Here is a 26629-nt window from a genome sequence, read left to right on the forward strand (position 1 = left end):
AGGTCTCGGTCAGTAGTCATCGCCTCGGTGAGGCCCAATGTTCGAAGGTCTTGCCTCACCACCTCAGCCCAGGTCTTCCTGGGCCTACCTCTTCCACGAGTTCCCTCAACTGTTAGGGAGTGGCACTTTTTCATGCAGCTATCCTCATTCATTCTCACCACATGTCCAAACCAGCACAATCGTCTCTCTTGCACACCACGACTGACGCTTTTTATGTTCAGCTTTTCTCTCAAGATACTTACACTCTGACGGGTATGCACATTTACATTACACATCCAGCGGAGCATACTGGCTTCATTCCTTGCGAGCTTACGCATGTCCTCAGCAGTCACAGTCCATGTTTCACTGCCATGTAGCATGGCTGTTCGTACACATGCGTCATACAGTCTGCCTTTTACCCTGAGTGAGAGTCCCTTTGTCGCCAGCAGAGATAAGAGCTCTCTAAACTTGGCCCAGGCTATTCTTATTCTAGCAGTTACACTTTCAGTGCACCCACCCCCCACTACTAACTTGGTCACCCAGATAGCGGAAGCTATCAACTACCTCTAGTTTTTCTCCCTGGAATGAGATAGAAGTTGTTTCCTGTTTGTTTACAGTGTTTATTGCACCTGAACATCTGCCACATACAAAGACTAACTTTGTAGTTAATCTGCCTTTGATATTGCTAGATGTACAAAATGAAAAATATAACAAGAATAAAATACTATTAAAACTGAATTAAGAATTTATTGAAATATTTTATTATAAATTAAAATTGGCAGGTTTACTACAAATAGTTAAAACAAAAAAAAAAGAAAACATTAATTATAATAGTAATTCATGAAGGTTTTATGTGGTGTTTCACTCATTAACTTTAGAATTTCACATTCATAGATACTTTTAAATTTGATAAAATAAATTCACATTTAATAGTCGTGTTTTGCATTGGAACAAAGCTATTATTTCTTTTTATTATTATTATTTTTTTTTTTTTTCTGCGGAGAGGTTCACAGTCAATTTACTTGACTCCCAATATTTGACAAGAACTTATTTTTATCCATCCTGAATGAAAGGCAAAGCCAACTTCCAGCACAAAAGTGAACTGAAAACATAAAGGGACATAATTAAATACCAGCACACATTTGTTCCAGTGCTCGACCAATTCCGCCATTCACCACCATGTTAGTAGTAAGAATAGCAAATGGCTCCTGATATAAGCACAAGACCATTATTATTTTTCATTGGAAGGGTGTAATCAATTAAACCAAGCCAGCTATTTTTATTCATCCCCAGAGGGATGAAGGGCAAGACTGACCCAGGCGCAATTTAACTTGAAGAAACTGCAAGCAACAAGTCTGAATGTAAAATAATTACATTTCAATATTGATTTATTACTAATAACAAAAATGATAATTCTATATTTAAAGGAAAAATTTGTAAAAGAAACAGAAATTGTGAACATTGTTTTGGGGGTAGGTTTTTAATCAGTGAAAGGTATCACAATATCAAAGAAGATGATAGCAAAATTCCACAGGAGAATATGACAACATTAGTATAGTAGGCATTGCTGATGCAAAGAGGAGAAACAGGGAATATATGTTGTAATTTCTGCAACATAATACACTCACACATACATATATACATGCACACACATACATACACACTTTCATAAATATCTATCCATATATATATATACATGCAAACTTATGTATGCATATATATATATTATATATATATATATATATATATATATATATATATATATTATATATATATATATATATATATTATATATATATATATATATATATTATATATATATATATATATATATTATATATATATATATATATATATTATATATATATATATATATATATTATATATATATATATATATATATTATATATATATATATATATATATTATATATATATATATATATATATTATATATATATATATATATATATATATATATATATATATATTATATATATATATATATATATATATATATATATATATATATATTATATATATATATATATATATATATATATATATATACAAACTTATGTATGCATATATATATATTATATATATATAATATATATATATATATATATATATATATACAAACTTATGTATGCATATATATATGTACACTTACACAACCATACATAAATGCACTCACACACACACACACACAAACAACTTTTCACTCATCCATTCACGTATATATAATCTACGAAAATATATGAAGAGCATTAGTTGTCAAGAAAGTCATGCTACAGATTATTAAGAAGTCTTTCTGAAGCATTGGTCAAGAAACAACATTGTTGTACCAACCGATACCTCACTTTGAGTATTTTTTCCCTTTAAGTAAAATCTCTGTTTCTCAGTATAATTGGTGCAACCAAGGTCCACACATATAAAGCCAGAGCAAGCCAACAGGAGATCATTTTCACCCACATTGATGCAAAGTTGGAATTTAATGTTTTCAAATCTGAGCTTGGTCTACAAATAGAAACAAAACAAACAGAGGAAAATTATAACAGCATCTATATTTTTAAGAACATGAAAATGAAAACTGACAATGAAACACTTCTTTCCTTTTATTTGGTCTGGGATGCATATAGTTACTATATGTAATTGTATTATGTAACATAACAGAGCTACAGAATACAACCACAAAAATTATATAATATGGATGAACACACACACACACACACACACACACACACACACACATCATCATCATTTGACATTGGTTGTCCATGCCAGCATGGGTTTGACCAGGGCTGGCAGGCTTCACCAGTCTAATTTGGCATGGTTTCTACAGTGAGTTTCCCGTTCTAAAGCCAGCCACTCTGAGAGTGTAATGGGTGCTTTTACATGCCACCAGTGTCTTCTATGACTGTGGTTCTGCTCAGCCTGGTGGGTCTTCTTCTCAAGCAAGACATAAGGCCAAAGGTCTCGTTCATTGCCTCCATGAAGCCGAACATGAGTCACTTTGCCTCTGTGAGGCCTAAAGCTCAAAAGGTGCATTTTATGTGCTACTGGCATGGGTATCAGTAACGTGACACCAGCAATGACTAAGATTTTACGTGGTTTGATGGGTCCTCTCAAGCACAACACATCGCCAAAGGTTTTAGTCACTAGTCATTGTTTCCATGAGGCCAAAAGTTCAAAGATCATGCTTCACCACTTCAACCCATATCTTCCTGGGGCTACCTCTACTACAGGTTCCCTCCACAGTCAGAGATCGGCATTTCTTTACACAGCCATCCATACACATCACATGACCATACCAGCACAGTTGTCTCTCTTGCATACCACATCTGATGCCTCTTACACCTAACTTTTCTCTCAAGATGCTTACACTCTGAAGAACATGCACATTAACATTGCACATCTAGCAAAGCATACTGGCTTCATTTCTTTCAAGTCTATGCATGTCCTCAGCTATCACAGCCCACGTTTCACTGCCATGTAGCACAGCTGTTCACACACAGGAATCATACAATCTGCCTTTCACTCAGTGAGAGAGGCCCTTTGTTGCCAAGAGAAGTAGGAGCTCTCTGAACTTTGCCCAGCATATTCTTATTCTCAGTCTCGGAGCATCCACCTCTACTACTGACTTGGTCACCTAGATAACGGAAGCTATCTAGTTATATTATGCTATACCATATTCTTTTTACTGTTTCTAGAGTGGTTGTTAGTAAATGCATACAAATACATCAGTAAGAAGGTAAGTGTATGGTCTGCCAATAAAGCCATTTGTAAGATGATAACAAGGCAGTACAATCAATAACAAATAAAACTTTAGTCTTCATACACACACAAATAAACACACAAACATATAATATATATATGACATGTAAAAGGCATCCTTGCCAGTGACATGTAAATGACACCTGTACTGGTGACACATAAATGGCACCCATGTTAGAGTTGTTATTACCTTTTCACTTTTATTCCTCCCCTGATGTTGTACAGCAGGGAATGTTTTTAATGATTTGGATATTTACAAATATATTGGATTGAATGCTCTTCCTTTTGCTAAACACTCAGCCAAAATACAGGTGGCCTTATGAAGTAAAGAGCATCTATCTAGATTACATAATAATAAGTAAAGAGCATCTATCTAGCTAACATAATAATAAGAAAGAAGAAGCAAAGTGGCTGCAGTAAGGTTTTGAACTGGCAACCAATGTAATCGGTTGTCAATCTGGAATGTTTAAACAGTGGTGGCAGATGTGTTTCTAATTAATTAATTAATGAAATTATTAAAAAGCATACTAACCTAAACCAGTTGGTGAGAGTCATCATGACATAGAGAGAGGCTAGGCAGAACATGAAGTGAAAGAAAGAGTAGCTGTAAGCAACCTCTTCATCCTCGTTGTCCCAGACATTCTGTCCACTTTTTCCAGTTTCACCATCTTCAGATTTAGTGGAACCTAAAGGAAACAAAAGATAAATTGTTAAAAACATGACAGAAAAGAAAAACAGCTGATAGCACCTGGTTATTGCCTTGGTACAAAATGAAACAAAAAAAAAGTCATTATCAATTTGCATTACGTTGACATTAAAAAACAAATTATCCACTTCCTTATTAGATTCAGATTACAACTGAGACTGTTTACATTTTACAAATTGTTGCCATTTCAACCAAACACTGCAACATTTCAATTTTTCGGACCACAAAATACCAATCTGCAACATAATTGCATTTTTAAGAGTTTTATTTTTTTTATTTTTGTAGCAGATACGTTTTATTTTATTTTAAGTTTTGTAAATTCCATCTCCCACTAACAAAAAAAAAAGGTAATATTTAATAAACAAAAGTTTCAAATTTTACACAGTGTAATTTAATGTCCCATTGGTTGACTGGTGACAACAAATTCCTAATAAGGCTTATTCAGAAATACAATAGCTACAAACGTTATTCTTAGGTAAAAGAAAGAATTTAAATCTATTCAAAGAATTAGGTTATTTCGCAAGCGATTTAGAAACTCCATTATCTTTTAAAATTTATTTCTTCAAAATTACAGAATTACAATGTTCATTCATAGTTGATTTGCGAAATCAATACCTCTCTGTGATTAAACAAGTACGAAATAATAAAATTTCAAAATAGTAACACTGGGCTCAATGTTATTAATGGCAACTCAATAGTAACATTGAGTCCAAGGGAAATGGTTGTAGTGATAATTATAACTTTTTATTTGTATTTTTAAATCTAAAAACAAAAAATATAAAAAAAGAAACTAGTAAAAAGAAAACCTGGGAGCAGTGCAGTTTATAGAAAAGTTTAAACGTGTAGTAAGGGGTGTGTAAAAAGAATAATTATATATATATATAAAAGCAGCAATAATGCAGCTTTGTGAAATGGGGAATAAATTAAATGAAGTAACTAGAATCAAATCATGCAGATATTAAGTGCCAATTCAAATCAAAGTAGTTAATTAAAGCTTTGCATAATTAGATTAATAAACTAATTTTGCAAAATTATACATTTAAAAATTTATAATCTATTATTCACTTCACAAAAAGACATTTTTATCATGTATAATCTTATTAGTGAAGTACAGACTACATACTAATCATGAACTGCTAGAGTTCTTTAGTTTCATAGAAATAACAGCAAATCTCTATCATAAAAGGAAGGCCATGTCGAATAATGTGTAAGATAAACTGTTAGAAAAGATTAATCAATTAGAATGCGCTTAATCATAGGTCTACTCAATTAGTGCTGGCCCTAAACAATAACTGATATTTACTTCTACTATATGGGTAACTGTTTAATTTACTCTAATTACATATGTAAAAATCTTTACGAAGCATTACTTAATATCTTGATAATCATTATCATTTAATATCTATGTTCTATATAATATCTATGAAAACATTGCAGACTGTAATTCAATATAATATGCTTTGTTTCCATTTATATAATGTGCATACTTATAAGAATATATTACTATTTTATAGCAGAGTAAAAGCTTAAGAGCTTGAGTAGGGATTATAAGTTTTTTTGGATCTATTTTAAAACGGGGGCCACATTTTTCATTAATGTTTTACGTAGTGTTTTTGGTACGGAAAGACTTTCAAACTTCGTATACTTATCTATTTTGTGTTATAGAACAGAAATATATTTTTGTATTCGAATTTATTTCATGTAAAAAATTGTCTTATTTCGATAATTTCAACCAATCACTGACAAGTATTCAGTTGTTTACATTTACTCCTTTGGCTGATTAAGAGAGGTAAAGCGTATTTAATCTCCAAACCTTCGTTTTATTGCTTTTTTCATTTTAAACTTGCTTTAACCCTAACCCTAGGGTTAAGGTTAGGGTTAGGGTTAATTGTTTCAGAATCATTTGTTTATGTAGTCGGCACTTAATGTATATCGGCTGAATGGACGTCAGTGATTGGTTGAAATTACAGAAATACGACAACTTTAACATGGAATAACTTATGGATTTCTTTTTTTTTTAAGAAGACTAAGAGAAAAAGATGTTTTATATGACACATTCTACCAGTGTTCCAAGTTTCAAAGTGTTTCGTTAATGAAAAATGTGGTCCCCGTTTTAAAAAGGATCCGTTTTTTTTTTTTTATTAGTTTCTACACTTAACCAACCACCCAACTTAACACCACTGTCTGGCTCTTTGTAAACCTTAGCAAATTCATTGTTGCAAGGTGAGCATCAACTACATCATCTTCATCAGTCTGCGAGGCCCTACAAAGGATAAGGACTCTGTTGCACCTCACTTGACTTATAAAAAATAATGTATAACATCCTATTTACAAAGTAATTCTAAGGATGAGTGTTTGCAGGCAATAAACCAAATTAACTAGGTTTTTTTTTTTTTATAAAAATGTATATATTTGTTTCTGTATAATAAAACAGAAAGTTTTGGTGTATTTCTTTGACAAGGTACAAAGTCTATATTTACAATGATTTAGATAACATTGATTGCATTTAACCCTGTATATTACTGGTACTTATTTCCTTGTTTAAGAAGGGGTGGATGGCTACACAGTGATGTGCTCCAGCATGTCTGCCAATCACTTCTCAGATAAATCTAAAATGTTAAAATATATCTAAAGAGATCAGTATCAATGTTACCTATATAGAAATGATTATTCTCACATTGATATTGCTCATGTCAGCTGGAGTAATGTGAATGCCATTGGTAGAAACTAATAATACATATCCACAATACACAACAGAAATAACATAGAAAACTGTTAGCAGATTTATGATCAAAGATGTTCGGTTATGACCAACTTAACTTTTTCTCAAACAAAGTGTATTTAAGATTATATTATCCAATATGTACTTCCAATTTTTAAAACAGTAAGATGTGATTTGAGGAAAATTTCATTTATTTCTATGAGCTCATTTTGTAACAGTTTAAAAGTTCTAGTGAAGCCACTAATCTATAATATCAAAAACAATCAGAACTCTAATATGTAAAAACTAAGGAAGTTTTTTGCCAATATCAAATTCTATAAAAATAAAAAAAATTTTCAACATAAAAGTGTAATATAATAATAAATAAAAAAAAGAAACCAGAAAAAGTATTCATTGAAATAAAATACACTTTTTTTTTTCTCAAAATGACCCATTGCCTCAGATTGAGGCAAGAGAAATCTGAACTAGAATTTAAAAATGAAAACATATCTTACTTTATTACATATAAATCAAGAATAATTGAATTTTGAAAACATTTAGAGCATATTGATATAAAACTATTTCAATATCAACAGACAAGCACATCAGTTGTCAGCATTAATTGCTAATGATGTGGAGAACAACAGTGATCTTAAACAACATAGAGCATAATAGCTTGGCAAAATCATGTTGGCCATTTAAAGAAACATTACATATATTTCTTCATCTTAAACTTTTACAAGCCAAATAAATGCAACAGCAAAAAAAGACTACATTTCTTCAATTATACAATAATATTGTATATATATATATATTATCATACATTCAAAAGAGAAACATTTATTGTATGAAAAATAATTATGATCCTGGATCTCTAAGCTAAAAAATTCAGTCTCACTGAATAATGTCTCATGCAAAAATTATGTACAAATATTAAATCAATTTTACTTTAAACTAATTAATAGGTATATTGCTACAAACACAAATTGAACAACTTAATAAACATAAAATTTCCATCTTACAACCACCACCTTAACTTCTGCTTAGTGAAATAACAGTAAACAGGATTCAAAAACAATTGCAGTTTTACGTCTAAGATTTCATCCCAAGTTATTCATAAACTATTATTATTGCCCCTCGGTTTCAACATCATATATTATTAAGTACAATTCAGCACATACAGGAAACAGTTTGGCACATTATTTATTCAGGATGTTATAAACAATTCTGAGATACATATTTTTAATAGTAAATGTTCTAAAAGCTAAGCCCTAATTTTCTAATTTTAAGAAAAACGTTTGTTTTTTTTTTTTTGTTTTTTTAATAAAACCTGGAATTACTGAATTTTCATATATAATAAATATCAAATATTAGTTTTTTTTTAAAAAAATTTTTTCAGTAAGTAATTTTAATGAAATGACCAAGCAGTGACTAAAATAACTGTACTGCCACCGCAATTCTGTTTTGTCTAAGTCTAATGCTAATTTTACTCAAAGGGAAACAACTCTTCACATAATAAACTCTTGGCATACGACAACGAAAAATGTTTTTTCTTCTCTAAGGTAACTAGCTTGCAGACGTTAGAAACTAGTCAAAACATTTGTTAATATGCAGGTGATATGTGAAAGCATTAGACAATAATTGGATATATGGGTTGGAGGTAGGGCACATGCATTTCAATGCTGCTGTTAGAATAAGCTCGTACATTTTGGGGTACTGATCACAATGATCTGAAGGGTCAGAAGGTCAAATGGGCTGAGTGATACAAGTGTAAGACTGAACGACAACAATAATAACATCTAACATAAGTAAATGGCCACACATTTTAGGTAGGGTAGGGTAGAGTTAAATAAACTGATTCCCAGTACTTGAGTAGTACTTTATTGACTCCAGAAGTTAAAAAACAGATAAAGTCAAACTCAATAACATTTGAATTAGTGATGTAAATGGATGTAACTATCACAAACCATTTCCTTTGGCACTCTACCAAACCATCCTACCAAGAATACATAAAGTTGTCAAACACAATTCTTACAGGGAGGGTCTTTTTTCACTATGTTCTATGTAATGACAAGCTCATTGTTTTCTAAATAATTTTCTGGCTTAACAACAAACCTACTAGTACCTAAAAAAGAACATACTTTTTAAAGTTCATGTCTGTCTCAACTATACAAGAAGCCTAAATGAAATAGAATGTCTTTAATCAGGAAGCCCAACAGGTTCAGTTTGCCAGAAGCTTCTCATTCTACGAACATTGCACACAGTCTATTTCTACAGCTACAGAAGTATTTATATTGAAGCTGTCTCTCTATTGCTCAAAATGTTACTACATAGCACCCACATTTCTTAAAAGCTTTAAAGATGTTTTAAGCTCTTGATTTAGAGAAAAAAAAATGGCCAGTTAGGAATGCTACAATTCCTCACAAATCTCAGAACCAAAATATAACTGATTAGGGCTACACATTATAATCAAGATCTTATCCTGGGCCCTTCAACATCCTTGAAGCTGTACAGTAACACTTCAGACTTTATTTTATTTTGAGAACTAGCAGAATCCATCCATCTCCAAGTCTAAGCAAACAGTGAATTTCTTCTAGAAAACAGAACGATTGATGGACAGAAAGTGATAAGAGAAGAACCAACCACAATACAGGACTAGTACTCTGTCAGCCCTAAAAGGATAAAGGACAAAGTTGACCTCAGAGCATAGAGAGTCGAAAGGATTACTGCAAAGTAATCTCCTCAATGCACTAATGATTCTGACAATTGGTTGCATTGTCACTAACAATAATTAATAGTAGAGAGAGAGAGAAAAAAAACAGTTAAAATAAAAGAAATTACGAAGGTATTTTACACAGCTCAATTTAGTTGCTAAAACTGATATTTCCCAGATCTGCCTACAGCAGAACCAAACTGGCAAGAAACTTAAACTTTAGTTCATTCAACTGTTGTCATACACTTTATCAGGGTCTTCATTAAATACTTTGTTATTTAGGTGAAACATCTAAAACTATTTTATTTTAATAAATATAATTTCTTGGCAAAATACAAATTTGTCTTGTGATCTATTGTAATTATTTATTCAAGATCTAAGTTTGAGAAAACCACCCACAACTTTATCTATTATTCCTTATCAAACCACAGTCATACACTTGACACCACTCAGTGGCCAATATGACCAACTGTATATCAGATGCTGTCATCAAGTACATGACCATTACCTCCATAAAAAGAATCTCCAAGTTTTTCTGTAAATATTAAGAACACCAGAATATGAAGCATATTAAGATGATATAGATAGAAGATTAAAAGAAAGAAAAACAAAACAAAACAAACAGAACTAAAACAATAAATGAAATGAAAGGAGGAAAAACTGTGTTAGTGTCAATAATAAAACGAAAACAGAAAAAAAAAAAAATAAAGACAGCAGTTGATGAGTACAACATGATATCCATTTTGATATAATATCACAAATACAAGAGCAACAATCGAACTGTTGTAAGAACTGTGCAAGCAAAAAGCAATAAGAAGTGCAGCTGACATACCAGTGTCATTTAGAAGTATGGCCTCTGTGGCTACAAGGGCAGCAGGTAAGAAAGAGAAATCTCACAGTTAAACATCCAGACAATAAAGGACAGATTGTTGTGCATTGTGCCAATGCACATCAAACTCTCCAGGCATCACCAATCATATTAGATCTAGCATTGTCCTGGGGACATTGGGGGCACACACACATATACATACATACATATATATACACATACATATGTATACATATCTATACACATACATTCATGTATACATATCTATACACATACATTCATATGTACACAAATGTACATACATATACATGTGTGTACATATACACACATACTTATATACACACACATACATACATAAATATACGTGTATAATAGATGTATATATACATATATATACACGTGTATAATATATATAATATATGTGTATAATACATACACGTGTGTGTGTGTGTGTGTGTGTATAGCCACAGGTGAATCCTAGTATTACATATGTATATGATAGCATTGCTATCAGAACTAATCAAAGATGTAGCACTGCACAGATATAGCTCTTAGTTTGCTCCCTGTAATATTTTGAAATCATGTCAATATACTCAGTATATAACTCAGGACAATGCTAGAATTTGTTTTACAATAATAATAATAATAATAATTATTAATAAAATAATAATAATAATGACCAATCTCTGACAAGCTTTCTGCAAAGTAATATAAATGATTAGTATCATGTCAGATATAATGTTAACAGTCATCAAACGCTTACCTGAAGATATGTGTAAATGTGTTATGCTTTAGAATCAGATCTTCATTTTTAGTTTCATTACTGACATTTTCTACTGAATATTTTAATTAATTATAATTAGCAAGCTAATGAAATTCTAATTTAGTGGTAACTTCTACAGGTGTTTCTTACATGAGTGGCATATATAATGTAGGCTAAAAGTCTGATAATGAATACATGCCCACTACACTGGGAGACATGCAACATCCAAATAGGGAAGTTATATGTGTTTGGTTTATTAAATATATTTCTACACCTTTACAAACAAGTTCAGTAGAGTTAAGATGTTGTGTGTAATTATATAACTAAATGTTATTAAGATACTAGAAATAAAGTAGAAATACATAAACTGAAAGCTAGAATTGAGAAACTGAAGAATCAAGAGGTGATGATGAGGGAGGTCACATGAAAAAATGTAAAATGATGAGTCGGCAAAGCAACTGATTTTGAAAGTATATGAAATTTCTCAGACAAATGAAATGTATAAATACTATTTTGTGTGAGGTGTGTAGTGGAGGGCAAAAGAGATTCTTAACTTATGCTGCAAAAATCTCTCAGAAAACCATACTGGTGACATGATGAAATGTATCCAGTCCATATGATAAAGTGGTTGATGCTAGGAGGGCTATTAAGCTTTAACAAAACCAAATAAACATAACAGCAAAGATTGGCACTTTCCTCTGTTGGTGGTGCATTTGCCAGATGATGAAGAAGCATAACAAGAAGCAAAAGTAGTAAGAAAAATGAGTGTGTCGGAGACAACCCTAACAATGTCAGCCCCATCCACAACAATGACAAGAAGTAAAATATTGAGTAACCTGTCCAACTCATCTCAGAATGGATAAGTTAAAAATAAATGCAAACCGGTGATAATAATTATCTATAGACATGAAAAGTGAGCTTTGGGGAAATATACCAAAAAGGTTCATGGCATGAATTTAAATTATTTAGATAAGCGGGTAGTGATGTACTGAATGATATACAAACAATAAAAATTCTTAATGAATTGAGATATGCTTTGCAGCAGGAAAAACATACACCTAGTGGTAATTGTTAGCAATTTCAAAAATATTACAAAACTAATTTCACAAAAAATTTCATTTATTATTCTTAGAAGGAGAAAGCTCAACTCTGTTAGTAAAGACTTCAACCATATTAATCTTATCATCTCCAAGAGGTTGCAATGGTCATGAATACTTCACCTTACTCCTAACAAAGCCATATAAAATAAATTAAAGCAGTCTTGGGAGGCAGTCTTTTCTACTAATTGGAAAAAAAACAAGTGGAGATGTTACAGCATTAATATTGATAGGGACTAAACTCGTGGTCAATGCAGAAACTGGGGATAGACAAGTGGTTGGTAAGAGTTGTACAGAGATGTTGTCAGTAAGGTGAGGGTTGGCAATGAAGTAGGGCTTCACCAAGGATGAGTCCTCATCCCCCTCTTATTCATTATAGTCCTCCAGGCAATAACAAAGGAATTTAAGACAGGCTGCCTCTGGGAGCTCCTCTATGTGGATGACCTTGCTCTAATAGCTGAGTCACTGCCAGAACTAGAGACAAAGTCTAGGCTGTGGAAGCAAAGTCTAGAATCGAGGGGCCTTAGGGTTAACCTAGCAAAAACCAAAGTCTTAGTAAGTAGGAAGACTGACAAATCACAAATCCCCTCAGGTAGATGACTCTGCTTGATCTGTAGAAAAGGCATGGGTAGACACTCCATACAATGTACCCAGTGTAAACTCTGGACACATAAAAGGTGCAGCAATATCAAAGGAAGGTTAACCAGGAAGATAGTTTTGTGAGTGGCAGATGCACAGGGGCAATAAACACTGAGAATGTACAGCAAACAGATTCCATCAAATGCCAGGGGGAAAAACTAGAAGCAGTTAATAGCTTCCACTACCTAGGTGAAAGAGTCTGTAGTGGGGTGATTGCTCTGAGAGTGTAGCGGCCAGAATAAGAACAGTCTGGGCAAAGTTCAGAGAGCTCCTACCTCTACTGGCAACTAAGGGCCTCTCAACTAAGGTGGTGAAGCATGACCTTCGAACATTGGGCCTCACAGAGGCAATGACAGAAGACTGAGACCTTTGGAGATATGCTGTGATTGAGAAGACCCAGCAAATAAAGTGAGATTGCAGCCATGGCTGATACCAGTGTTGCCCATTTAAGTCCTGCCCATTTAAGAGTACCCTTGAGAAGATCTGTTGAGTCAAATAAAACCAAAATCGTAGCTGTGGCCAGTGCCCCCTAACCGACTCTCATGCCAGTTTTGTTAAGGTTTTTACAGTTAGTGCCCTTCCAAATACCAACCACATTACAGTGTGGACTAGATGCTTTTTATGTGGCACCAGGACTGGCAGGGTCACCAAATAACTTGCAAGACAAACAAGACAAAGATCCTTTGAGAAGAGAGGGGGAATTGGAGGAGACGATCTTCCAGCTGATGAAAGGTTAGAGTGTGACAAAGAGACAAAAATGAAACAGGGGTCTCGCTGTAGAGGAGATACATGGTTACCTGATCAAAGAGAGAGAGAGGAGACATCTCTACATTGGAGGTTATCCATAAGATTTAGAAAAGTAAAATGAATTTTCTACTTACAAAAGCCCTTTCATGTTGCTTATCAGAGAATGATCATTAACTGATGCAGTAAAAATCCATATTGATAGAACCACTGATATAATTAATGAACAACAGTTTAATATGAAAGACAACAAGAAATGGATATTTGTACTACCTGAACATAAGTGAACAGATTTTTGAGATATTAATAAATGAAAGAGGTAGGATCAGTGCCCATGGATTTTTGTTGGCCCTCCCTGACTATTGAAATCAATGGTATTCACTTACAACTTTTGTAGGTCAACATCTGCAGGAGAAAAGTGGACCAGGGGTGGAGGGCAGAGGTCCACAGTTTAGTGATATAATGCTTAAGCAAGTATTTAACATAAGATCTTCAAGGCATTGAGGCATATTAGGGACAACAAGAGATGATGGATGCATCAGGTAGGGTTTTCATGGCTGTAGTATTAGTATAAGCTTAGATTAATGAGAGAGGTTATTGTAGCCATAGTAGAAAATGCAGAGAGAAAAGATAGTGTATTTGTGAGAAAGCTATTGTAGAGCATTACTGATTTTGCCAACCTGCAAAATGGTGTTCTTTCAGATGCAATTTAGGATGGATATTTGAATATTTGGTAGCAGTTACAGACAAGATATATGCAAATATTCTTATGCAGGTTGTATCTAACATTTACAGTACAACTGATCAGAGTTGAAAAAGAAATCTAGTCTTCAATATACAGAGTTCCATTACATTTTGTGAATTCATCACAAAAATTGACTGAGATTGTGAGGTCTAGCAGTTATAAAAATTGAGGGATTTAGCTTTAGCTGTGTGTTGAAATATGAGGAAAATGTGACAGAAATTTGGTGCTGTTGATGGGAGTATGTATGTCATGGCATCACTGATAAATGTTTTCAAGTGCTTTGCCCATGACAACTGTGCTGATTGACAAATGAAAGGTAGGTCTTCGACTTAACTGAGTGAGGTGCCAGAGTTGGTAGTTTAATAGAGTGAATAGCTGTTGAGACAAACACAGTGCAGCCAGAGGTCAAGTTTTAGATCCAGGCAAATAATTTAGAACTAAGACTATATGAAGGAAGTTTGATAAAGAAAAGAAATCCATCATGATAACAATTGAAACAGAAGTTTCCAAAGAAGGTTACTAAGATACCCAAAAACAAGTTCAATTCTCATATAACCAGAAAACTCCAGCAAATTAAAATTAATTGAAAGTAAGCGACCAATAACTCAAATTTGAAATGTTAATTTATAAAATTAGTAAAAATTTTAATAAATTATGTATTAAAACAAAAAAGTACATACAAAATTAAATCAAATCAAATCAAATACAGAAAATTAAATGATTGGTGCAGTAATGAGTGTTCAAACACAAAAGAAACAGAAAGATGTATAAGAAAGCATTATTCCTATAACTTCTAATTAGAAATGGAGATATATGCTGAATGATTTCATCATAAAAGCAGAAAAAATGCAACTAATTAGGCATGCAGTATTAACATAAATCAAAAATCTTGTATAAATTACTTTGAAAACAAAGACTAAATTTCAAATTTTCTAATTGAAATAAAACATTAACATTTGAAAAGATTTAAGTAACTTTAATGCTTTGTTTTATTCAAATGTTAGACAATCAAACACAAAATATCCAATTCTATTTTCCGACACTAGCTAGTACCAACATCATCCACCACCACTCTCTCTCCCCCTCTCTTCCTAGTGATTCTTCATTAGTCATTCTTCAACAACTACACTGAAATCTATGCTTTGCTAATGAGGTTCTAATAAGACTGAATAAAGAACAGTTGTATAAATACTTACTGTAATAATTAAAATAATATTACTTATTGACCAGCATAATTTTTTTTTTTCTTCATCAAATAATTATTTCTCATTAAATCTTTAATACCCACTACATTAAATATGTTAACACTATCTTAAAACATTCAGTGACTATCATGAATTTAGATTACTAAGATTCTGTGAAGATATTCAAGCACCATTTTTTCTTTTTATTTTGCTTATGTTTGTTTTCTGCTGTTCCTATCTTTTTCCTTCCGAAAACCCATTACCTATTTAAACAAGAGAACTGTACACACGAAAATTTCAAAGACAATAATCCTATCAAATAAGTGCCTACACACAATAAATGCCTATATCCAATTTTCTATGATGGAAATTAAAAACAGAAAGGAATGAAAAAAAATTTAACAAAGAAAATTATCAATGCCAGGCCCGCCTAACTGGCTCCTGTGCTGGTGGCATGTAAAAAGCACCCACTACATGCTCAGAGTGGCCAGCACTAGGAAGGGCATTCAGCTGTAGAAACATTGCCAGATCAGAATGGAGCCTGGTGCATCCGCAGGCTCTCCAGGCCTCAGTCAAACCGTCCAACCCTAGCCAGCATGGAAAACAGACGTATGATGACGATGATAATAAAAATTGTATTTGTTTTTGTTTCTAGTTGGAGAAAAAAATAACCAACTTTTGAAAAAGATATCAATATTATTCTTTCAAAAGAAACCTCTCCAAATTTCACCTCAAAATTACTACAAATACTCTATACACATTCTACCTCAAACAGGTATATACAATGACCTGTCTTTTAACCTACTCACAGCGAGCTATCTCTATATACACTAACCTGCATCTTTTTGCAGCACAGTACTGCAATCCCAGCAAAGAGTAATCCTGTCTTACTTAATTGTCCCACAATGAAGGGTACACCTCACTATTGTATGGTGCACAAGGCATTATATATTTGACAAATGTTTCATGGAGCTTAACTCATCACTAGGTATGACAGCAACGAAATGTCACATAGCAGTACCTGGTTAATATCTCAGTTTAAATAACCAAAAATACGAATGTGAGTGATGTATATTTCTTTTCCCATCTTACTTCCTCTGGTAGCATGCTCCACTGAGTAGTTATGCATAAGTGTTACACATTTTGATTTTTACTTTGAGCGGTACAGTGAATGTTGTCATTCGAAATAAAATTAAGGACTATGTTTCTTTCTTTCTTTCTGCAAAAGTCTACAGCAATTACTCACCTCCACCCTTGATTCAATATCATTAAATTAGAAATTATTCATTAATTTAAAAAACTTACAGACAGAAATAGACCACAATGCTAAGGAAAAGAGGGGAACATGATACTGAAACTTACATAGAAACATGTTATAAATGGGTGACCAAAATGCATGTTAGTACATGTATTTTGGTTACCCATTATGAATCATTGCATTTCTCACAGCAAGAGTAGAAGGGAGTGCCTGTAACTTGACACAGGACAAATATTGCACAGGACTTCATTCAAAGAGCCCAGTTTTTGGAAGTTTCTTTCACATCAGTGAAAGATACATCAATGCAATTCCACAGTTTTTGTCTATGAAAGTTCATTCATTAAAAGTATTCGTTTTTACCTAGTGTTACAGTAAAATATACTTGCTGTTCACAGAGCCACACTGTGGGATCAAATCCAGAGCCCCAGAGCTGGGAAGCAAGCTGTTGAACCATACAATCGTCATAAGTCCCCACTCACCCTTTTAATGGCTCATTCAGAGGAGGAAAGACAACACACCTAACACTTTCTCAATGTCTCAAAGACTGGTGAGAAAAAGATAAGAAGCCATCCTCCAGCTTGGCCTGAATCCGAACAATAGAGTAATTCTCTGCTGAAGGTGGTGATGTTAAACTAAGTGATGGATTAAATATCAGAATTTAATTACATCAATACTCTGCACAATCTAACCTCTCAGCATGATTCTATTCCGTAGATTTTTTTTACAGTTTGTTCATCATCCATCACATTCAATGAGAACTTCTATCAGTATCAAGTGAATCTAAATAATGTTTTGAATGCAGAGACTACTGCAAGCATGGAACATTCTTCAGTAGTGTAAATCAAGACGACTGGCACCACACAAGAATGTTAGTAACAGATTTCTGTTACCTTTGTTCTGCTGCTGCTAAATCTTTGTCAAGAAACGACAGTACAATATCAAGAATTTTATTCCTAACTATCAAGATTGACATCAAAAACTTACAACAAAATCTTCAAGAAGTCCGAAAAACATCTCCTCAAATAGCGTCTCACCTTATGTCCGTACAAGCAGAGTTGTCTCCCTTGCAATCATTTCCGCCAATAACAGTAAAAGAGAACGACTAACTATTGTCACGAACCAAATGGAGAAAATATATACTTTCCCTATCAGATGGAAGTTATTACTATCAAATTCCGTTTGAGAAATAATCTTATGTTTTATCCAACTTTTCAAGTCATTAATTAGATCGAATCTGGAAATAAATAGGCATATAGATCTGCTAATGCAATTGATTACACTGGTCAACAAAATTAAATGTACTATACTCATTATGAATGCAAATCAACCTTTTTAGACTAATTTTTCATGCTGATTTCATATTTCACTCAATTTGTATGCAGCACGTATCAGTTTTCCAGTAGATACATGCAAATATTTACATATTTGTATATATGAAATCATTAACGTAATAAATAAGGACAAATAATTTTTAGAAAAGTAAACGAGTTTATTGAGTTGAAAATCATCTCTATCATTCTACAAAGAGTGAATACACAAAAAAAGTAATTAATGGAACAATATAATCTAAATAATGACAGAAAGTGGATGAGATGCTTCACTACTGCTTAGAGTTCACAAAATGTTGCCAAGAGAAAGAAGTTTCCTTTTCTTCACAGCAAAATAATTTATTTTACTTAACGATCTCTACATAATTTATTATTGGCCAATACTGAAAAATCATTAGTTTCTCTGGATTCTATAGTTTCACTAGTTACACAGAGTTAGGATAAAATCTCAGAAATAGTCACACAGTTTTAATAAGACCCCAATACTGTATTAATAAGACATCCCCCACTTGATACTAAGTATATACAGTTGAAATGACATCCCACTACAAACAACATAGCTGAAGATATGATAGATAAGAAAGAAGAACTAGTTACTATTTAAGTAATAGCTACATCTGGTTGTAATAAAAAAAAAAACTACTGAGTTGAGCTCAAAAACCCAGCTTGAATCCTTGCTCAAAACCATTACATATCACTTAGGATTTATGTCTACAAGTCTAATCAAACTTTAAAGCTTAAATAAGTATAAACTCTGCAAAGGTGCCTGGAGAAAAAGGTTTTTGTGAAACTTCAAAATACTGCTGTAATTACAGAAGATTGTCATACATCTAACTAATGGAATTTTAGTAATTAATTTTTATGAAATATTTATGCCAAATAAATGCATAAATCTTACCTGTATCCAACTGCAGAATAGTTCTCTCTGACATGGTAATCTTACCCATTTGACTGTTACTTGAAGTACGGATACTGAAAGACAAATTAAGATTACATTTTACCATCATAATAATCAATATCTGTAACTATTAATTCAATTTAAACCTAATATCAACTAAATAATCTCACAAAAATAAAGAAGCTTATCCCTCAATATTGCCATTAAAACTAATTACCTTTCCATCACCCTATTAAAACCAATTCATTTCCCATCACCCTATTTGCTTTTATTGTTCTTTTTATATTACATTATTTTGTTGTTATTTTACATCCATTTATCCATGTTAGCTTTTTCAAATTTAGATATTTGCATTGTACTACAAAGTAGTCATCATCATCATCATCATGAAGCAGACATACTTCTTTGACCAGAGATATCACAAAATGTGTACAATTAAAACAACTCTTGCTCATCACTAGTCAAGCATCTTACATTATCCCATTGGAACAGGAAATATTTCCAAGAACATTATATCACACATATTTCATTGTAAAGAACACAACTCATGATTTTAATGAAGACAGTATTTTAGGAAGCTAAACTTTAAATCTTCCTCAAATCTCTAAGACATCACTAAGGATTTATATTCAGCTATCACTGCATTCAGTTGGGACAGGTATCTGTTTATTCCAAGTGAAGCTGACAGGGTTATAAAAAAGTAAGGTATGTGAAACATATAGATGAAAATTTGCAGACAAAAAGAAACATGAAATAATGAGAGGAGAAAATTAAATAAATGTCACCTTGAATAGAGAACTGCAAAGAGCCACAGAAGCAAAGCAATAATACTCTGCCAATCGAATATACCTAGTTTGGCAAAGTCTCCTTGTTCATTGGGACATTTCTCTTGTGGATTGCAGGCACAATCTATAAAAGAAACAAATAAATATCCACGTCAATTTCAGCAACTATAAGTGATAAGATATCTAAGGGAGTTAAATCATTTTCGACGATCAAGTATATATTTCAAGGAATTTTTTCCCTTCCAAATGTATAAAATTACATTACAAATACGGAATGAAAACACGGGTTAAATAGTGCAAGTAGAAAAAAAAAATTACATATAAGTTAAATGTTTATATCTACAAAGAAGTTTTATTAAATGGTTATCTACTAGGTGTCATTATTTTATATCCTAAGGCTGGTAGAATTGTTAGAGCATTGGGAAAAAAAGCGCTGTGTAGTATTTCTTTCAATTCATAACCTTCTGAGTTCAAATTCCATCAAAGTTGACTTCACCTTTCAGGGTCAATAAGATAAATGCCTGTTGAACAATGGAGTCGATATAATTTACTATTCTCCCTCACCTAAAATTGTTGGCCTTGCGCCAAAATTTGAAACCATTATTCAAATATTCAGATTCTACAAGAATGACTTCAATAGCTGAACCTTTCAGGCAAGCAGACAAAGGACTGAGATATTTGGTACCCCACAACGGAAGTGTTAAGGCCAATCCTTCAAGTGGTGTAAAGCACTCGTGGTGGTGCCATGTAAAAGCGCCCATGCAGTGCCACGTAAACGACCCAGCACTCTCTGTAAAATGGTTGGCATTAGGAAGGGCATCCAGCTGTAGAAACCATGCCAAATCAGATTGGAGTTTGGTGCAGCTCCACAGCTTTGGTCACACCATCCAACCCATGCCAGCATGGACAACAGATGCTAAATGATGATGGGATAGTCACACTGCATCCCTGCCTGTCTCTCAGCTAAGAGACAATTGTATATGAAACATCAATGTTACTTTGTACATATTTCAATGATATATAACAGATTTGCCCAAACAAAGCTAACTGTGACTACAAAACAACTTCTAACTTGAATAAATTTGGAAAAAAAATTGGCCACAATTGAGTGAATCAACCTAGTATCTAAAAGTAGTCATTTCATAAATTCTAAAGCAATGAAAGGGAAAGTCAATATATTTAAAATTTAATTTGGAATGTTAAGGGCTAAAAAACCAAATATTCTACCATTTCTGCCACATTAACACCTTAGTAACAAGAAAGATAGTGAGAGCCTTTACATGGTTGCTCAGCCTGCTAGAAATAACAGCAAGTTTCTTTCAAATTGTACACTAGTACAACCAGCTATCACTCAAAAGTAAATTTAGCTTGGTATCATGTACCATAATTTTGCTAATTGCTTTAATTTTAATAACCATGAGCCATATTTTAAAAAACAGACATGTTAGACACTCCAAATACACTATATCTGGAGGGAAATAGATGGTCATAGCCACAATGTCTTTGGTTATATCTTACTTAATCCCTTCGCTCCCTGTGGAACATAGATCATTGACGATTTTTCTCCACTGTTCTCAACATTGTGCTGTTCAGTTTTGAATTGTCATCCATGCTTCTGTAACTGCTTTTTTTCTAGATAGGGGTGTTGGCCCTACACAAACTCATTTTTATTTCTGGGAAAAGGTGGCTCATATTAATCTGGCATCTAACCATTGACTTGTCCAGCAGGGAAGTCTGCAACATGAATTGGACCTGGTTCTTCAGGTTAAATCTAAAATAAACTAGACCTATATAAACAAACCACTAAAAGGTAACAACAATAATCAAAATTAATAAATGTGTCTATATTAGAGAAGTAAGACGACAAATTTGTGGGGAGCCAAAGCAGTTGGTTGAATGAGTAAATTATGAACAAGAAAACTGAAAGGTAAGTTTACCTGGATTGTTGGTCATGGCCGACCAAGTCAAATACATGGAGTAAAACGTGATGATTGATGCCTGAAGGAGACCAGATCTTGGTTGGACTGAAAATAATTGAGAAAGTATTAGCAATGCAGAATTTTAATGAAAGGTCTTTATCAAGCAAGACATATTATAACCAAATAGAAGCAAAGTGTAACATTTATAATCCTGTCTCTACTCATCACACACGAACTCTCTACCTGGACTCTACCTTTTTTCATTCTGGACTATTTATTCTGGACTTTTTTTTATTCTGAACTTTGCACTCTCCGGCTGCACCTCTCCTGCCCACGGATTACGCTGTACCTATCTACTGATATATATATATATATATATATATATATATATATATATACACATACACACACATACACAGATTGCAACAAATGGCAAGATACTCCACTGGAATAGAGCCATCCAACCCATACAGTATGGAAAATTCAGATACAAAATGAAGATTATACTGCATGCACTAGTAGCAAGTACCCAGTATTACCTAGATTCATAAATTACATAATCAAGAAATACTTTAATCTCTCACCACCTGAAATCTAATCCCAATAAGATCTGTACAGTGTGTGAAGAAATATTTCACAAGAAACAATGTTGAAAAAGCAAATTGATCAAAAAAAAAAAAAACAGTTAAAATCAAGGAATTGAGATGATGAACAGGTGAAAATATTATTAAAAACATGAAATAATATCACAGTCATCATCATCATCACTAATATTTTGCATTTGTTTCATCTTATTGTATGGGTTGGGCAGTATATCAAAAATAAATACAAGCAGTTTCAAATGTAGAGCTGCATTTAAAATACTTAGATCAAGACAAACTATTTTAAATGCTTGGTGTCAAGATACATTCAAAAACAAAATTTCAGCTATGGATGTTCAACTGGTGGAAACAAGACACAGATGGATGTTATTTCATTTCTAAGATTAAATAAGTCTTTTTAATTCCATCAGAATTTTTCTTTTATACTTCTGTGTATCTATGAGAAACTATTTGAGTCATCAATTGATCCAAAAGCAGTCTGATTGATAATAGAATAGCACTGAATCTGACAAGATCCAACTTGAATAAAATTACAAAACTTCATATCTTCTATGTTCAGATTTAACTCAAATACTCTCTGGTTCATTTTATGCCTGTTATTCTGTGCTAGCATGGGTTATATGAATGTTATAGAAGCACTATTTTATAGGCAGATGCCCTTCCTGATGCTAATGTTTGTTTTTCCAGCATGGGATCTCTTATTCCATACAGCTTCAAAAGCACAAAGCAGGCTGGCAATCCATTACATAAGGAGAAATGCCAAGAGAACACCACACATACTCTCTTTTACTCTTTTACTTGTTTCAGTCATTTGACTGTGGCCATGCTGGAGCACTGCCTTTAGTCGAGCTAATCGACCCCAGGACTTATTCTTTGTAAGCCTAGTACTTATTCTATCGGTCTCTCTTTGCCGAACCACTAAGTGACGGGGACGTAAACACACCAGCATCAGTTGTCAAGCAATGCTGGGGGGGGGGGGACACAAACACACACACACATATATATATATACGACGGGCTTCTTTCAGTTTCCGTCTACCAAATCCACTCACAAGGCTTTGGTCAGCCCGAGGCTATAGTAGAAGACACTTGCCAAAGGTGCCACGCAGTGGGACTGAACCCGGAACCATGTGGTCTTCAGCAAGCTACTTACCACACAGCCACTCCTGCACCATGTTGTGATTTTTTTTAATAAGTGAGTGACAAATATAAACAAACATACACACACAAAAGGCTACACAATAGAAGGCATGTACCACAAATAGGACAAGTGTTTTCCACCAGAGACTCAGGTGAGTGAAATAAAGTAAACAGAAACTGTGCGGAAGATCATCAGTTGGACTGAAGTATCTCATCATTCATCATTCATAATCTAAATGGTACCTGTAACTCAAAGAACCAGGTTTGTCACATACTGTGCTGTGTTGATGCTTCCTGAGGAGTAGAAACAATGTACAAATGTCTGAGGGATACTCAGCCACACACACACACACACACACACAATATTTCAATGAGTTGGCAGTTCAGAAGATCAAATAACTGAAATACTAACCATTGAAACTTGAATATACATATGCATATTGACGTATATATTTACCATGAGCATACCAGTTTTAAAATAGATACAGCATATACATGCATGTCATAAGAGGTACCTAATAGGGTTGGCAACATGAAGGGCATCCACTGACTCAGAAAACCCCTCCAACCCAGTGGGCATTAAATGATGATCAATATTTGAGTGTACGTGTGTGTAAAAAAGTATTCAACCATGAATTCTCCTAATTCATTTAGAATGTCCTCCCCATGTGTATGACAGACCACAGACACTTGGTAGCATCTACCAGTATATTAATTTTTTTTTTAAATTACATATTGCAATTCTTATCAATTCTCCTGCATATCAACTTCTTAGATTAGCTTCAATTATACACATATCTTGAAGTAGCAGCTCTTAAGTATCTTCTGCAACCTCAAACAGTAGCTCTCGACTATCTTTGTTTTATATTCTTCATATGATCCACTATCTGATTAAGTTGTCCCAATTTGTTTTTTTTTTTTTTTTTTTTGATATTCATTTTGTATCACAGCTGTGACACAATCTCAGCTGTGACACAAAACAAATTATCAACAAGAAAAAAACAAATCAGAGCAATTTAAAAGCACAACACAATTACTGGCATATAGAGCTGGATGAAGAGAATTCTAAACTGGGTACAATGAATACTGTTTTAATTTCATTAAAAGCAAAGACAAAGATCCCCATTATGAAACTGTTCGGTTATGTCTTGTTTTATAATGAAAAATGTAATAGTCCTTAGCTCCGCTTGAATTTTAATATGCGAGATAACTTGATTTTAACACAGATGATGATGATGATGATGATGACGACAAAGGTAAAAAAGATGAAGAGACCAACCTTCTTGTACTTTTGGTAAGACAGAAATAATGGACACAATAATGCAAAGAATCAAATTGAAGCTGATAAAGAATTTATGGGCAACACATTGTGAATCCTGGAGGGAGAAACAAAAAACACAAACATTATTTTACTAATAAAACCAAAAAGATAAAATGTAATAGTTCAGAGTATATCAACAGTAATACTTTTCCATATTTAAAAGAAAATGGTTAAGAAAACCTTTATGTCATAGTGTAACTTGATAGAAGCACTTCACGACTTAGTGAGCCGAGCCCCCAAAATGCTAATGAATTCCTTTTGAGTTACACTGCTTGTAAATTTAAGTTTACCCAACTGTTAAGATCATCATTTGTGTTTTTAGCTTTTAAACTGGTTCAAATTCAAGAGGATTTGTTTTCAAAATACTTTACATATACTTATTAATTAGAGAAAAGACAGTACACATGGACCCAGAAGAGAGTGTCAAACCAGAGAAACCATCCCCAAAATGGAACATACAAGACACAACTAGACATGGTCCCAACACAACTAAGAGGGTAGAATTTCCAAATATATGACTTGAATCATAATCCACACCATCATAAAAGTAATGATGACAATATAAGACAGATGTGCATGTGTGTGTATATAGCACAACCTTCGAACATTGGGCCTTACCAAGGCAATGACTAGTGACTGGGACCTTTGGAGATATGCTGTGCTTGAGAAGACCCAACAAGTGAGACCATAGCCCATGGCTTATACCAGTGGGTGTAACCAGCCCAGTTATGAATACCCCTCATTCATTGGACAATAAACCTTGCTTGTGATGACCTATTGAGGCAAGTGAAATCAAAATCAAAATTGCTGACATGGCCGATGACAGTACCGCCTGATTGGCAATCATGCGAGTGGAACGTTAAAAGCACATCTGAACATGGGGTGTAACCGGTCCACTTATGAGTACCCTTCATTCTATGGACAATGAACTTTGCTTGTAAAGACCTATTGAGGCTAGTGTAAACAAAATCACCATTCGAGCGTGATCGTTGCCAGCGTCGCTTTACTGGCACATGAAAAACGACATTCGAGCATGGTCGTTGCCAGTGCCGCTGAACTGGCTCCCATGCAGGTAGCACATAAAAATACCTTTGGAGCGTGGTCGTTGCCAGAACCCCCTGACTGGCCCTCGTGCCAGTGGCACATACAAGCACCTACTAGACTCTTGGAGTGGTTGGCGTTAGGAAGAGCATCCAGCTGTAGAAACATTGCCAGATCAAATTGAGCCTGGTGCAGCCTCTGGCTCACCAGTCCTCAGTCAAACTGTCCAACCCATGCCAGCATGGAAAGTGGACGTAAAACGATGATGATGACATAAACACACATCACTGCATCAACCAGACTATTGAGTGTCATTATCCACTACTGGTCACAATATGCTTCCTCACATTGTCATAGCTTTCAAATGGTATCACCCCACTGGCCTGGCAAGCAGGAACACTATATATATATATATATATATATATATATAATATTACCTAAAAAGCTATAACTGATGGGTCA

At 33.6% G+C, this 26629-nt stretch overlaps 1 protein-coding gene across 3 annotated transcripts in view; it reads right to left on the reverse strand.

The window, feature by feature from the left end:
* Positions 1 to 2246: 2246 nt before the first annotated feature.
* LOC106874167 (serine incorporator 1) overlaps positions 2247 to 26629 on the reverse strand; it is a 49675-nt gene continuing 25292 nt past the window's right edge. Inside the window, exons 7-13 of one of the 3 annotated variants that reach the window (XM_014921797.3) lie at positions 25085 to 25181; positions 22083 to 22169; positions 20146 to 20269; positions 19361 to 19434; positions 10384 to 10410; positions 4288 to 4441; positions 2247 to 2498 (exon numbers count right to left, since the gene is read on the reverse strand). In XM_014921797.3, coding sequence (XP_014777283.1) covers positions 2360 to 2498; positions 4288 to 4441; positions 10384 to 10410; positions 19361 to 19434; positions 20146 to 20269; positions 22083 to 22169; positions 25085 to 25181 — 702 coding nt within the window. In that variant the 3' untranslated portion in view covers positions 2247 to 2359. Of the gene's footprint in view, positions 2499 to 4287; positions 4442 to 10383; positions 10411 to 10707; positions 10738 to 19360; positions 19435 to 20145; positions 20270 to 22082; positions 22170 to 25084; positions 25182 to 26629 lie in introns of all 3 variants that reach the window. The other 2 variants (XM_014921796.3, XM_014921798.3) reach the window with 2 other exon arrangements.

The sequence above is a fragment of the Octopus bimaculoides genome, chromosome 3 (assembly GCF_046866305.1).
Source record: "Octopus bimaculoides isolate indiv1 chromosome 3, ASM4686630v1, whole genome shotgun sequence".
In the NCBI taxonomy this organism is placed as follows: domain Eukaryota; kingdom Metazoa; phylum Mollusca; class Cephalopoda; order Octopoda; family Octopodidae; genus Octopus; species Octopus bimaculoides.